Source organism: Gopherus flavomarginatus, unplaced genomic scaffold (genome assembly GCF_025201925.1).
Source record: "Gopherus flavomarginatus isolate rGopFla2 unplaced genomic scaffold, rGopFla2.mat.asm mat_scaffold_37_arrow_ctg1, whole genome shotgun sequence".
NCBI lineage: Eukaryota > Metazoa > Chordata > Testudines > Testudinidae > Gopherus > Gopherus flavomarginatus.
The window spans coordinates 836,033-852,020 of NW_026115070.1; the positions used below are offsets into that span (position 1 = coordinate 836,033).

General features: G+C 51.6%; 1 protein-coding gene and 1 non-coding gene across 2 annotated transcripts; one reads left to right on the forward strand and one right to left on the reverse strand.

The window, feature by feature from the left end:
• The first annotated feature begins 273 nt into the window (after nt 1-273).
• On the forward strand, nt 274-346 carry TRNAV-AAC (transfer RNA valine (anticodon AAC)). Its single transcript has one exon. It is a non-coding gene; the product is annotated as a tRNA-Val (tRNA).
• Nucleotides 347-3,174: 2,828 nt separating this feature from the next.
• LOC127042366 (zinc finger protein 560-like) lies at nt 3,175-8,657 on the reverse strand. Its single transcript, XM_050935856.1, has 4 exons — nt 8,576-8,657; nt 7,768-7,894; nt 5,864-5,946; nt 3,175-3,589 (listed from the first exon to the last, which is right to left on the reverse strand). Exons 1-4 carry the CDS (start codon nt 8,645-8,647, stop codon nt 3,422-3,424), a joined length of 450 nt encoding a protein of 149 aa, XP_050791813.1. The 5' UTR covers nt 8,648-8,657; the 3' UTR covers nt 3,175-3,421.
• Between the last annotated feature and the right edge of the window lie 7,331 nt (nt 8,658-15,988).

The window sequence follows — 15,988 nt, forward strand, 5'->3', positions numbered from 1 at the left end:
CTCATTTCAGGCTATGCAGCAGGAAAAGACAGCATGGGCTTCTGCACCGAGTTGGCCCACCTGACCTTTCATTCTTCTCTTGCTCTTTGTCAGCAAGGAGAAGAAAAAGAAGCTCTCCCTCAAGCTGGAGTCACACGGGCGAGGTAAGGACGACTTCCTGAGTGCTGGCTCCAGTCCTCTGCCCTGCCAGCTGACCTATCGAGGGGCTACCACCACATTCTCTAGATTTGTCCATCGGTCTGTGCCAGAGTGAGCAACAACCCAGTAGGTGGAGTTTCTGTAGTGTAGTGGTTATCACATTTGCCTAACACGCAAAAGGTCCCTGGTTCAAAACCAGGCAGAAACATGCTGGCTTCCTTTTCCCAGATCCCCTTGTTATTCAGAAAGGGCACTCCTCCTATTGGCCTGTCCCTGGGATAACTCCAACCCCTGCATGACAGAGGATGCTGACAGCAGTGGAGAAAGCACCTTGGTGTCAGGCTGGAGAACCTAGAGTAGTTAGGCCAGTCACCATTTGGAGGCTTGTGGCTTGGCCACCTCTGCTGTTGGAGGTTGGCCTATAGAGGCTCTCACTTCCTGCTGGGCTCCTTTGCGTGACTGGCCAAAGGAGGAAGTGAGGCAGGAATGGGGCAATAGAGGAAAGTTGAGCTGAGGAAGGCAGGGAAGAAGCTGTGCGGCTAAGTGGGGTTAGTAGAGCACCACCCTTCATTCTGCAAAGCCTGGGGAGGTGTGGTTGGCTGCTGGGAGGTAGAATCCTGTGCCTGCCTCTTGGCTTCCCAGGAGTGGCTACTTGCAGCCCAGGAGAAGAAGGGAGGTTCTGGGTGAAAGGAAAACAAGCAAAGCTGAGTCCAAGTGGAGAATGGCGGCTCCTTTATGGCCAACCTGGGGGCATGACTGATGGTTTTAGAGGTGGAGGCTGGGCTGGCTGTGAGCAACTGGGATCCAGGAAACCCCCACCTGCCCTTCTGAGGGCTGAACCCATGGAGGTGCGGTTGGCTGCTGAGAGACAGACCCCTGTGGCTGCCTGTTGGCATCCCAGGGATGGCTACTTGCAGCCCAGGAGAAGCGGGGTTCTGGGGGGAAGGAAAAGCAGCAATGGTGAGGCTGAGTGGGCTCCTTTCTGGCCGAGATGGTGGACTGTGGTGAGTCTGGGAGTTGCCTGTAAGCCATAAGTGGACGTAGTGCAGTGAAAACTGCTGCTCCATTCTGGCCGACCTGGGGGCGCCATGGATGACTTGGGAGTGGGGGCAGGGCGCTGGCTGTGAGCAAATGGGATCCAGGAAGCCCCAGCCTGCCCCTCCAGGGGCCGAGTCTTCTTCTCTCCTGCCATGGGGAGCCCGACCTTAAGCCTGCCCAGCATGTGCAGCAGCTCGAGCATTAAGCCTTCCTGTGTGCATAACTGAACTACGCCCTAGTGTAATAAGGTGTAAAGTTTAGATTGTGAATTTATCTTTAATTTCCATGGTAATTTACTTTGATCTTTTATTCCTACCACTTATAATCCTTAAAACTCCATCTTTCTGTAGTTAATAAATCTGTTTTATGCTCTACTTAAACTGGTGTATTTTGCTTGAAGTTCTTGGGAAATCTCAGCTCCATTACAAGGCTGGTTCATGTACTATTCACAGTGAGGGAGGGGTGGACCCTGTGTAATAAACTCACACTGATCAGGCTTCTGATTAAGGCAAGATGGTATGATCCAGGGGTGCAAGGCTGCAGAGCTGTAGGGGGGGCGACTTTCTATCATTAGTGTTATGAGTGGCTGCAGAAGCATTCATGTAATTCAGTTGGCTGTGTCCCTACCTACGGATGTCTGTGTAAGTGCAATATCTGCCAGAGATTCACAGCTTGTCTCAGCATCACATGTGTGAGAGGGAGCCCAGGTGGTGGGACAAAGGGCTCAGGGGTCCCACTGTTCAGTTGCATCCCATAGATCCCATCACAGACTTTCAACAACCACAGCGGGTGCTCACTGAGACAGAGAGAGAGATGCCAAAATAGTGATATCCAGTGCCAGCAGACATCAAACTATCAGAAATTCTGTGAACAGAGAAGACCCTGCTAGTGGAAAATGGCTTGTGAGGTATCATTAGAAAATGCATAACCTACTGAATATTATCCTCCTGTTAAAATGTGTAGTAACACTGTATGTAAAATTGTGAGATTTTACAGTATGATATTACTGAAAAAGTTACAGTTCTGGGGAACACCCACAGACCAGTTCCTCAGAGACAGCAAGGCAAACAGCTGGTCAAACAGCCATTCTCCTGCAGGGGGAAGGTGTGAAGACATTAAGGGCTGGTCTACACTACGGGGGGAAATCGATCTTAGATACGCAAATTCAGCTACGTGAATAACGTAACTGAAGTCGAATATCTAAGATCGGATTACTCACCCATCCTCACCGCGCGGGATCGATGTCCGCGGCTCCCCCTGTCAAATCAGCAACTCCGTTGGGGTTGGTGTTGTTCCGGAATCGATATAAGCGCGCTCGGGGATCGATATATGGCGTCTAGATGAGACGCCATATATCGATCCCCGAGCAATCGATTTTAACCCGCCGATACGGTGGGTAGTCTAGATGTAGCCTTACATTCCATCACAGGGACCTATTGAGGCTGTTGTGGAAAACGACCACAGGATTAATATTTGAATCAGCTCAGCCTGAGGCTCTTTTCTTGGTTACAAGCACGCAGGGGGCGACAGCTATTGGAATACTGTTCCTGAGCTAAAAATCACACAAGCCTTTTACAGCTTAAAACCACAAACAATGACACATACGTTGCACGTTAATTTCCTTATTTGGAATATACTGCAAAATATGATGCAGGTCAAAAGCAAGCTGAACAATCAGTTTTCCATATTTGGCCTTTCCTGTTATTTTTATTACACCTGGTGATATGGGAGCAAGACTCTCCATGTCTCAAGAAATGTCACTACCAACCTAGGCCATTTTCACATGCTGGGGTGCAATCCAGATCGGCGAGGAGTTGTGTCATCTGTAATCCTGGGTGAGATTCAGTGTTCTGCTGCTGGAGCTCCCCTGTCTGGATACTCCCAGCCAGCGTTCAAGGACGCACTGAGTGTCTGTATGATAAGTAACCCTGGACTGGCAGCTCTGACTCCAGCCGCCTGCTTGTTACACCCCAAGCACATTCTGGTTTGGGTAGAGAAGGCTCAGGGTTTGAGAGAAGGCTGGGGGTAGGAAGCTTCTGTTCATTATGCTGGACCTAACCCCAGTTTTACTTGAGTAAAGAGGAGATATTTGACATTGTGTGATGCTGCTCCTGTGCTCTGTTCCCAAAGTGTTCTGCAGCAGAGGAGGGTCTCTGGTAGTATGTATGTTACTGGCCTATTGGGGTGATGCTGAAACAGGACAGGGTACAGATGGCATTGTGGGGGTGGCATGAACCTTCACTCTTCATTTCCCCTTCCAAGAACAGAAGGGACAGGAATCCTTACCCAGCAAGACCATCGTCTCATAGTTCCCCTGCATGACATCTCTGTAGAGGGCTCTCTGAGTGGGGTCCAGCAGAGTCCCCTCTTCCCTGGAGAAATACACAGCCACCTCCTCGAAGGTCACCGGCCCCTGAAAGAGCAGGAGTCCAATACTCAGTACCTGCTGACCCACTCACAACCCCACTATTCACGGAACAGCAGCACCAGGGAAATGGAAGCTCCGGGAGGCACATGTTAACAGAGTCCCACCCCACCTTGCTTACAGCAGCCAGGAGGCATCAGAGGGTAGAAAGAGAGAACCTTTGTGTCTCCCATCTGACAGACAGAAGCAGGGTCTTCACATTTATCACATAGCTACTAGCCAGAGCTTAATATAGGAGATGGGGCTGTCTCTGGACCCTGATAGTGGCTCCCTGGTAGGAATCCAAGCACTCTCCAAATAAAATATATGGAAGAAAGGGGAAGTCAATCATAAAGAATAGAAGTTAGAAGGTCAGAATTGTAGTGCCCATTAACAAAGGTTTAGAGAAAATAGAGCCTATCAAACTAACGGGATATCCTTATTGGATGAGATCAAAAGTTTGGTTGCAGCTAATAGTATTGATGTAATATACCTAAACTTCCGTAAGGGACATGACTTGATTAGCACAATATTTTTACTAAAAAAAACTAGAATGATACAAAATAAACACGGCATACATTAAATAGATTAAAAACTCTGATAGTAAATGGGGAACCATGATCGAGTGGATTTCTTTCTAGCAGGTTCCTGCAGGGATTGGTTCTTGGCCCTGTGCTATTTAACATTCTTATCCATGACTTAGAAGAGAGTACAAAATCATCACTGATAAAGTTTACAGTTGCCACAAAGATTGGGGTTGGTGGTAATTAATGAAATGTCAGTAGATTCAGGCTCCATCGCTGAGAGTCTGGGAAGTTGTCCCAGCCCTGGCTGGAGGGTTATTTCCTGTTCCACAAAGAGGGGAAGTTCCATTCCCAACTCCTGTGCCTTGAAATTAGGACCTATCTGACACTACACCCCCATATTCATCATAGTGGTATGATTATAATATGATTAGGACATAATTATGATCTATTTTGTAGAAGATGCATCATGTGTGGTGTCACTGGAAAAGTTCTGATTTGCTGAATATGATTATCCTATTTGTGTGCACATATCATGTTCGTATCTGAAGTTATGGATATTGACTCTGTATCTGTATTTCAAATGTGCTTACTCTGGGTAACACCCACAATGAGCCTTTCAGGTACAACAATGAAGAAGCCAGACAGTGCTGATGGCTCAACAAAGACAATGGACTGTGGAAGAGCTTAGCCTTCCTGTGAATGTTTCAGCCAGCCTATGAGTCATGGCTACTATGACTCAGCAGGGCCTGTGACCAGACCACATGACACTAAACTCCATTTTAGTAGCTGTATTTTTCCACAAACTGGACTAGGAACTGAGTTTGGAACAAAAGGTTCCCACCATATGGAAAAGCTACATAAGGTGGGGTGTGACATCATCTCTTGGCCTCATTCTCCACACAAGAGAACTTCTGGAAACACCTGAGAAACAAAAACGGATGTGGGGGAAGTGCTGCTCCCAGGATCAAGAGATTTCTAGCTTGTGTATGGAAACTTGGGGGACTGCTTGTACCATCAGTCAGGGTGAGAAATTGCTAATTCAAATTCTATCCATCTAGTATGTTAGGCTTAGTCTGAGTTTTGGTTATTTGCTAAATAATCTGCTTTGATCTGTTTGTTATCACTTATAATCACTTAATCTATCTTTCTGCAGTTAATAAACTTGTTTGATGCTTTATCTTAACCAGCGTATTTTGAGTGAAGTGTCTGGGGAAAATCTCAGCTTGTTGTGCACATCTGTCCCATATCGAGGGGAAGGGGAACTACATTAATGAGCTTGTATTATAGAGATCCCTGTGCACTATAAGATGGTATCATTCTGGATTTATACTACAGCAAGTGTGCAAGGTTGGGGAGTGGGAAATTGGCTCTTGTCTTCTATCTGTCCTTGAGTGGCTTAGGTAACGCACTCAGGTAGCTTAGTTGGCTGCATGGCGCCACCTGCTGTTGTGTTGGGTGATAACAGGCCCTGGAGAGGCTGGCGAAATCTCCAGCAAAGCAGTGTGAGAAGGGCCAGCCCAGCGTGAGGGTTAGAGGACACAGCAGTTCCCAGAAGCTCCACAAACTGCCTCCTGGGGGTGACAACCCATCACGCCCTACACTACACAAGTCTCAGCAGGTTTGTCACATGCTGTCCCCTCCCTTTCTCCACCCGAGATATTTCCTGCTTCCCACCACCTCTAGCAATTCCCACCCTCTTATGCATTTACTGCTCCTCAACCTCCAAGCAGAGCCCGCCACCCTGATAATCTCTTACCTGAGCCAGCTCCATTGCAGCCATTTCCTTGCCCCTGGGAGGACGAGATGATCTGCAGCGAAACATGGATGTTATTCTCTGGCCTGCCGGGGTGAAAAGGGCAAGGTGTGAGAATTCAGACTAGGCTTTTGTCCATTCCACAAGCCGATTCCCCCCAGCTTTTCCCCTGCTAATGCACATTCTAGGTTCTAGCACACTGTGAAGCACAGAGTGACCTTATTCCAGTACAGGCCTAGCCCCCTCCCACCAGGGTGTAACCCTCTGACACATGGGGAAACCCTCCCAGTAACAGTCTCTCTCTTACACGTATCAAGTTTGCGGACAACACCAAGCTGGGAGGGGTTGTAAGTGCTTTGGAGGATTGGATTAAAATTCAAAATGATCTGGACAAACGGGAGAAATGATCTGAAGTAAATAGGATCAAATTCAGTAGAGACAAGTGCAAAGTACTCCACGTTGGAAGGAACAATCGGAGGCCAGAGAAGAGCAGAAACAAAGGAGTCACTTTGGGGGATTCTCCCTGTCATTGTCCCCAAGGCAGCTGTCTCAGGTTTACAAAGGTGTTTCATGTTCCAGCCTTTGTACAGTCTCTCCTGGGAGTGCCCCTTTCATGGACTGGGCCTAGTTTTAGTTTTTGGTAGTTAACAAGCTTGGTTTATTGTTCATCTAACCAGTATGTGTGGATTGAAGTGTGTTGGAAACTCTGTTTGGGATAACAAGCTGGTGCATGTCATTTTCCGCTGATGAAATGACAGACTTCATATGAGCTTGGGTCGTTCAGTAGCGTGCTGGACAGTGCAAGATGCACATTTCTGGGGGAAAGTTGGGCACTTGAGAATTTGCTGGTTTTCTCCTGAGGTGTAATTCATGAGTGGCTGTCTAGCAGCACTCAATACTGTGTAGCTGGGAGTGAGTTACATGCTGGAGACTGTGTGTTAATTGGCCAAGAGGGGCTGTTCTCGCGGGAAAACAGTGGAAAAGGCACCCCATGCTGGAGGACTGAGGTACAGCTATTTAACAGTCCAGATTGTACTCTGGGTAACATCACAGACACTCATTATGACAGAGCCTCTTACAACACAGAGAAAGTAAATCCATGTCCCAGAAATCGAAGACTCCAGACAGAGGGCAAGTGTCCCTGGCACTGCTTCTTGCTGACAGAGAGGTTCAGAGACAGTGCGAGAATCCTGGGGAAGCTGGGAACAGGAAGCATGGGCTGGCGGGGTTCGGTGGAGAAAGGGAACAGGAAGGGCAGGGATATTACTGAATCCAGGATCTTAGCAGTACTAGATGACAGGATAGCACATAGTGCAGCCCATTGGAAAACACAATCCCAACTATACATACAAAATGATGGGGTCTAAATTAGTTGTTTCCACTCAAGAGAGTGATCTTGGAGTCACTGTGGATAGTTCTCTGAAAACATCCACTCAATGTGCAGCAGCAGTGAAAAAAAGTGAACAATGTAGGAAATAATTAAGAAAGTGATAGATATGACAGAATATCTCATAGATCATATTTGTAAAAACAGCAAATAAATCCATGATACACCCACATCTTGAATACTGCATGCACATGTCACCCCATCTCAAAAATAGAAATATTGGAATTGGAAAAGGTTCAGAAAAGGGCAAGAAAAATGATTAGGGGTATGGGACAGTTATGCCAGACCTAACCCCCAGTTTCACTTGAGCAAACAGGAGATATTTGACACTGTGCAATACGGCTCCTGTGCTCTGTTCCCAAAGTGTTCTGCAGCAGAGGAGGGTCTCTGGTATTATGTGTGTCACTGGCCTATTGGGGTGATGCTGAAACAGGACAGGGTACAGATGGCATTGTGGGGGTGGCGTGAACCTTCACTCTTCATTTCCCCTTCCAAGAACAGAAGGGACAGGAACCCTTACCCAGCGAGGTCACAGTCTCATAGTTCTCCTGCATGACATCCCAGTAGAGGGCTCTCTGAGTGGGGTCCAGCAGAGCCCACTCTTCCCTGGTGAAATACATAGCCATCTCCTTGAAGGTCACCAGCCCCTGAAAGAGTAAGAGTCCAACACTAAGGACTTGCTGCCCCACTATTTGTGGCAGAGAAGAGTGAATCAAATGGAAGCTCTGGGTGGATCATAGTCAGGAGAGTCCCACCTCAACCTGGCTCAGAGTATCCAGCAAATGCCAGGGTGAGGGGATGAAGAGAGAGCCCCTTATCTCTCCCAGCATATCCATCACCCCCCTACTAGCCACTGACTGATACAGGAGATGGAGCCCCTAGCAGGGTCCAGGGAGAGCTCGCTGGTAGGATGCCCAACACCCTCCTCATTGTGAGGAGCGGGATATGAAGGGAGAGGCAGCTCCAATAAGCCTGACTCATGGGTGTCCCCTTTATATCTCACAGCAGCTGATGGTTAATGAGGTCAGGCTCCAGCACTAGGAGTCTGGTCAGTTTGACTAGCTCCATGTAGGTGGGTTATTTTCTCTCTTCACAAATTAGGGCATTTCCACCTCCAAACCTCCTGGGTCTGTTCCTAGAATCTAGGCCACTTAGTAAATAACTCCCAGCAGGTCTGCCACACCCTGGCCTCCTCCTTTCCCCACGCTGTGAATTTCCTGCCCCGCTCCAACCTCCAAACCAGACTCTGCAAACCTTCCCACCTCTGGTGTATTTGCTCTCCCTTTCCTCCAGCAGGAACCCACCAGCAACCCCCCGATAATCTCTACCTGGACTGACTCCACTGCAGCCATTTCTCTTCCCTGTCCCACGCCAGGCTGGGATGAGCTGGAGCAAAACATTCTGCAGCCTGTCTGGGGGAGAAGGGCAGTTGTGGGCGTTTCAGAACCGGTTTTAGTTAATTTCACATCACAATTCCCCCAGGCCCTTTCCCTGCAGACAGACACCCTAGATTCTGTCATGCTGGGAAATGCTCAATCTGTTTATTACAATTTAGACCTGGCCCCTCCTGCCAGGCTAAGTCCACAGACACATTTTTAACCTCCCTTCTCTCTCCCCTCACCCCTTCTCTGAACACAAGGCTAGATAAGAGCAGAACCAAAGGAGTCACTGTGGGGGATTCCCTCAGACACTGACCCCACGGCAGCCACACCCCAGCAGGGGGAATATGGAGTCAGGAACTGGCTTTTGCTCTGTCTGATCCTTGTTTTGTTCACTGGAAAGTGGTTCTGCCCCAGGATGCAGCAATACATGTGTCTGGGTGGACTAGAGAGCTGGAAATCTCTCCCCCACATTCATTTCTCCCACTGCCCCTTTCAGTCTCTCCTTCCCCTGTCCTCTCTCCCTGCCCCTCTGGCTGGGACAGTCCCATTCCTGGGGGCTTTGCTCTCCCATGGCTGGATTTCCTCCTGGCCACCGCTAATGGGAGGAGAAATGAGGTGGTGGTGTTTGTGCAGAGTCACTTTCTTGCCAGACCCTAGGACATTCCCTGAGGTCTTTCAGTTACCTGGAGACTCTGGCTCAGAATTTAGTAGTAACAGGGCCCAGGACTGCCCTAGGGGGCTAGGACCAGCTGCAGAAAGTCATCCCCTGGGCCGGGCAGAGAAGAAGCTTTAATTAAGGTCACTTCCCAGCACAGAGCCCCACTGGGGGAGCAGCAGCTGCCAAGCCTGGTCTCCCAGATCACAATGGAGGCTGCAGCATCTGACCCAGGAAGCTGAACCCCAATATCCTGAGCAGAGAGGGACGGAGTGTATGAGCAGCTTCCCTCCTTTAGCTCTCTGGGGAGAGCAGCTAATGGGAGCCCCTCCTCACAGGGAGAATGGCTGATCTCATTTGACCCACTGTCCATCTGGAATCACTCCTTGTCTTTCCATACAGTGACTCTGGATTAACAACGGTCTCAATGACACCGGATTTCAGAAAGAATGAGTTCAGAACGCTGTGGAAAAGACCATCGTGTGGCAGTGCTGACTCCCTTCCCACCTCCCTCACCCCCGCAGATCTAGGACAAGGACTGGGGGCAAAAATTTTCCAAACGGAACCGAAAGTTCCTGCAGTTTTCAAAAGAGGAGAAAAGTAAATTCTGTGAATTCACACTAACAGTGTTTGCTAAGTGGACAGAAAGTTATCACAGTGACAGGGCACGTGACTGGGGAATGGACTTGGTGACCTGGTGACTAGGAGCCAGGACTCTGGTACAAGTTGACCAGAGAGAAGGATCATGGTTAGCAGCAGCCCCCAGACACCCCCTAGTACCCAGAGCCCAGACCCCCCAGCCAGGGGCCCCAGACACCCCCCAGCCAGGATCCCATCAGATATTCCCTGGGACGCAGCCCCCAGAGTCCCTGGCCAGGGACCCCAGATACCCCTCAAAGCCCCACCGGCCAGAGAACCCCCACCACACCATGATTGCCAGGTTGGGAATCCCAAAGGGATCCCCCCACCAAGAGCCCCCAGCAGCCAGGGACCCCCTCAAGGGACCCACCCCCACACTGGGAACTCAGTCCCTCACTGCCTGCCTAGGAACTTCCCCACCCTCCAGAACGATCTACCCTGACATTTGCCTGGGACCCCCTCCTCTGCCCAGTGTGACCCCCTGATGCTTTACAGTGCGACCCATCACTCTGCTTCCCTGGCATGCCCTCACCTAGTGCCAGGGATCCCCTCCCCCAGCTCTGTGCACTGGGCATGGCAACAAAACCAGGAACCAGCGGGGGAAGCACAGACAGAGCCCCTGGCACAGAACCAGGCTCCCTCTAACCCTCTGTCCCGCCTCCCCAAGAGACACCCACCCCCACTGTTCTGCAGCCACCAGGCCCCCAGCGATACCCACCTCCAGGACCCATAGCCTCAGGGATGGGCACATCAGAACCACCAACCCCGAAAACCCCAAACCTTCACAACCCACCAACCTGACTAGGGTACCCCCTGCCCAGCCACCCAGAGGCCTCCCCCTACCACAATGCCCCTTCAGCTGCAATCTCCCCACACAGACACCTTCCCTGCCTCTGCAAGTGTTACCTCACAGAGTGTGAGAAGTGGCTAGAAAGTTAACACCACCTCCTGCTGGCCAGTCACACAGGCAGAGGGAGCCTGGGGAGTGCTTCTTTAACAGGAGAATGGAAGGCCTGGAGGGCAAGAAAGATCCACGGGCTGTCACTAGCAAATAATGGCCACCATGGATCCACCCCAGAGGCGGCTGCATCTTAGCACATTGGGAAACAACCCATCATATTCAATTAGAAATAAAACAACTAGAGAGAAGTGGGGCAAATGTTTGGGGTATTTTATATCAATCTTTGAGACACGCAGAGAGAACCCTGTCACAAACGACATTTGATAACATGAGAGAAAACCACCAAGATCGGAGGGGATTTGATGTTGCTATTAAATAACTAGTGGAAAAGGGGGACTGTTGGACTGGATTTTATATGACTGTCCAATACATAAACAGAATGTGATGGTCCCCCCCGGCCACGGGGCAACCATTCACGTGAGCAGCTCAGAGCCCTTTGAGGAGCTGATTTAAGGGCGGGGGGGGGAGCTGGAAGGCTCCCTGGACAATGGAAGGGGGCCGCAGGGGAATTGGGAAATGGGGTCTGGGCAGTCTCCATGGGGGATGTGCTCCTCCCTTCCCTTCCCTGGTAGAGAACGGGAACCTCATCCCATCCCACTCCAGTGGGAGCCATGTTCTGGGGAATGACCCAGGGCAACAATTTCCCACCCAAACAAGGACAAATCGCTGCAGATGAAATGGGTGGGAAAATCCACCCCCCATCGGAGAGATTTTAAATTGACATTTGAGAAGTATGGAGAGAAAAGGGAAAATCAGAGGCAATTAGAGAGCTGATCATTGGCGGGGGGGAGAGGAGAATCTCCCTAGATTTTATAGCCACGTGTGATAATGAGAGAGAAAAGGGGAAATCTTGAGAGAATGTGTGTGTGGGAGGAAGTGGCAAAAACAGGGACAGGATCCAGTTAACTCACCTCCCTCCCACCCCGGGAATGTCCTGGCTGCGCAGAGACAGATCTACACCCCCACCCCAGTGACCTCCCCCCCTGCAACTCCGGCTTCTCCTCCCCCCTCGACACCTCCGCCCTCACACCAAAGGGGGGGCTCTGCCAGCGCCTCACCCTGAGCTCAACTCCTGCTGCTCCCCCCAGCCCGGATTGTGCCCTTTAGCCCCCCACGAACCCTGCCTCCAGCTGCCTGACCCCCCCCTGCCCATCAATTTCCTGCTCTGCGCCCGCCCCTCCCAAGCTCCCTGTTACTCCCCCGCCCTGCTCCAGCCCCGCCCCCAGCGCCGGCGGAACGTTACGGCTGGTCCGGGCAGAGGGAAGGGCAGCGGCTTCAGCGGCTGTTACTGGGCATGCGCAGTGCCGGGGAGTAGCACATTGCTATGGGGAGGGATTTAATACACCGCCCCCCTCGCCTGGCCCGGGGTCCGCCCCTCCCCCCCACACGACGGCCGGGCCCCGGCCCCCCCATCCCAGCGGGGCGGGCGGGCGGATCATCCTGCAGCTCCACTGGGGCCGAGGCGCCTTCAAGGCTTCTCCCAGGCTCCCTGGGGCAGAGTCACTTTCCTGCCCCCCAGCGCCTCTCATTCCCCGGGGGCTCCGGGTCACAATGTCCCACCGCCCTTCCCCCGCCTGCAGCTCCGGCTTCTCCCCTCCCGCCCCCGCCAGCCACACCAAGGGGATCCCCCGGGGCCCCAGTCTCTGTCCCCACCTGGATCCCAGCCGGGGCCGGGGGCAGATCCTGGCTGCAGCTGAGAACAGCGGCTCCGCTGCGGCTCGGGCAGCTCCAGCGCTGCTGGCATCACGTGGAGAACCAGGAAGCAGCTGTTCAGCCCGGGCTCGGTGTCACAATGTGCCAGAGCCCCGCCCCCAGGAGCTGCCCTGCCCATGGGCTGTGCCAGAGCCCCGCCCCCAGGAGCTGCTCCGCCACCGCTCTGTGCTGGAGCCCCGCCCCCAGGAGCTGCCCCGCCCCTGCTCTGTGCTGGAGCCCCGCCCCGAAGAGCTGCCCTGCCCCCGAGCTGAGCCAGAGCCCCGCCCCCAGGAGCTGTCCGCACCTGGGATGTGTCAGAGCCCCGCCCCCTGGAATTTCCCCATGTTGGGTCTCTGAGCTTTGTTCTCCTGCCGCCTTCTTCCCAGCACCCCCTGCTCCCTTCCTGTGTCTGCAAACACCCCCCCTCCCCCGGGGCCGGCTGCAGTGCTCGCTGAGGCTGACTCCAGTGGCTGAAGTTGCCTCCATCTCTGCTTCACCTGGAGGGGGAGAGACAAAGAGAGGAGATGGTCCCAGGGTGTGAAACCAGAATCAGGGGGCAAGGAAAGAAGGACTGTTTGGAAAGGTGGGGTTTTTTTGTGGGGCGGGGGTGAGCCAGAGGGATTCAGAAGAAGTTGGGCAGCAGAGGCTCAGGGAAATTGAGGGGAACCTCCTGGGTGTCTCAGCGTTGCCCAGGGTTTGTACAGCACCTTGCATAATATGGGGTCTGATCTCAGTCATGGTCTGTGCAGCACCTGGGAGCCCTGATGTCTGTTTCCTGATCACAGGCTCTGGGAATGGAGAGAGGGAAACCTCAGCACCTGAAGGTTAATGCAGCCCTGTGCGCAACCCCTGCTAGGGTGATCCGACAGCAAATGTGAAAAATTGGGATGGGGGTGGGGTTAATAGGCACCTATATAAGAAAAAGACCCAAAAATCGGGACATCTAGTCATGCTAGTCCCTGCTGTTCTCATAAGGGGTCGGCTTAGAGAGGGTTTGGCTACACTTGCAGCTGTCCAGCGCTGGGAGTTAAAGCTGTCTTCCTACAGTTGTTTAGGGAAAGCGCTGCAGTGTGGACACACTGACAGCTACCAGCACTCTGTCATGGCCACATTTGCAGCGCTGTTGGGAGTGGTGCATTATGGGCAGCTATCCCAGCATTCAAGTGGCTGCAATGTGCTTTTCAAAAGAGGAGGGTGGGGTGGAGTGTGACACGGAGCGTGGGGGAGACAGAGCGAGTGGATTTTTGGAGCTGACACTATGTCAGCTCCCTGCCTGGCAAGTTCAAGCCTCCTCCCCCACCCCTCTCTCATTCACTAAATGCAAATAGCCGCCTTTGTTCTTTTCCTCACAGACCAGATAAGCCGCTGATCCAAAACAGACCCCCCTCCCCCGTGCCCACCCGGCTGCTTCTCTCCTCAAGCAAACACCAGCTGTGGGTGTTCCAAAGGGATCCCCCTGCCTCTGCTCATTCACTGCAAACAGTAACTGTGTTTGGTTTTTAGATAAGCAGCTCCGGGAGCCTTGAGCTCACAGCAAAGCAAACAGAGGCATCACACCAAAACAAAGAGCGTTATCTCTACTTAAAAGCATTATGGGAAGGTTCCGGAGGTCAGTGACAGCGTAGTAAGATTAATCACTGTTTACACTGGCACCCCAGCGCTGCATCACCAGCTCTGTTCTCTTTATTCCTCTCGTCGAGGTGGAGCACATGCAGCACTGTAGCCAGGGAGATCCAGCGCTGTATGTGGCTTGCCAGTGTGGACGGGGAGTAAGTTACAGCGCTGTAAAGCCACCACCTGCACTGTAACTCTCAAGTGTAGCCAAGGCCTGAGTTGTAGTAATAATAGCAGCCAAGAATCCGGTGGCACCTTCTAGACTAACAGACGTATTGGAGCATGAGCTGTCGTGGGTGAATACCCACTTCGTCAGATGCAACAATAGTCCCATATGGGCTAGTGGTCAGGATTCCTGGTTTTCACCCAGGTGGCCTGGGTTCAGCTTCTGGTGTGGGAAGAGTGCAGAGCTTTTGCCCAGAGTGGAGGCAGGAAATGAAAGGAACAGGAAGGGATCCTGCCAGCAGTGGAGTTAGACAGTGTAGGGAGGGGACCCCAGAAGTGGGGGTGGGGCAGTGGTTTGGGGGGAGATGAGGGAAGGATCCCAGCAGTGCGGGAAGTTGACAACCTGGAGAGCACAGGCCTGGAATGGGGACCTGGAAGAGTGAATGTGTCCCTCTAAACCCATCAACTGCAGACTAGGCAGGCTTGGAAGAATTGTGTATTTGTTGGTAAATGTCAATTTCTGTGTAAACACACAACCCAATGGCAAAATATTTCCATCAATAATCATCAAAATTGACAGATGGGCAAAGTAAGAAACATGCTGCTTGAGAACTTATCATGTTGTAGGAGCAGCAGTGATCTGTATGCTCTGTATAACCTGTATGCTCAAAAGGTCTGTTAAACTCCCCGAGCTTGTGTCCTTTCCCGCTTTGAATGCCTGTGAAGTGGCTTTCCCACTCTCCTTTGTACCTCCAGTGAATGCCCTTCACCCGGCCCATCTGGCCAGTGGTTCGCTGTGTTACATTCTATTGCACCTCAGGGAGACTGATCTTCATCGCACCGTCCATCGCTGCGCTGTGGGACACTTACCTTAAAGGATCCTGACATCTCCACTGCCAGGCCTGTCCTGGGAGCGTGAGTATGAGTGTGACACCCTCTCCCATCCCTTCTTTTGAGCTTAGCTATCAAGCTAATAAATGTGCTGCTTTCTGCCAAACTCTGGGGGGGAGGGGCATTATTAGTCCTCTCTAAGCTTACTAACTGACCCAATTTTGGGTAACACAAGCAACATTGTTTGATCTGTTATTGTACCAAAGGGGGAGATGGTTGTCTATAAAGGAGGGTGAAGACTAAATGCCTCTGATGAGAATGGGATTTGAACCCATGCAGGCAGAGCATAATGGGGTAGCAGTCCATCACCTTAACCACTCGGTCACCTCATCTGAGCTGTCAAAAAACAGACAGGAGGAGAAATCTAAGGCCGGCAGAGATAGGGACACTAAGGAGTTTTTAAATAGTAAGCGAAAGCAGGGTCTGAATGAGCTCCCCTCTCTCACCTAGTGAGGAGCTGGGGAAAGACTTCCGGAACAGACCGTGTTTGCATAGACACACCTACTCTGCCTAGCTATGCAGCATGATGGGGCCGCTTCCCCAAAATGACCAGTTTGGGATGGTCTTGGGTTACAAATGACTTTAGGATTGAGTGGAATGAAATGTTATTCTCCTTCCTTTATGAGTGATGGGCAGCAGAACATACCTAGTCCGTCCTGATGGAGGGGTAGGTGAGCGAGGAATAGCTTTTATTGGACTGCAGAGAAGTGATTGAGGACGTCACCCTAAACCAGTGGTCCCC

Bases quoted from the DNA above. Each gene is read 5' to 3' on its own strand.
- LOC127042366 (XM_050935856.1), bottom strand. From the start codon at position 8,647: ATGTTTTGCTCCAGCTCATCCCAGCCTGGCGTGGGACAGGGAAGAGAA. The intron at 7,895-8,575 runs GTAGAGATTATC...TTACTCTTTCAG, and splicing joins CTGCAGTGGAGTCAGTCCAG to GGGCTGGTGACCTTCAAGGA. The intron at 3,590-5,863 runs GTAAGAGATTAT...CTGCTCTTTCAG, and splicing joins CTGCAATGGAGCTGGCTCAG to GGGCCGGTGACCTTCGAGGA.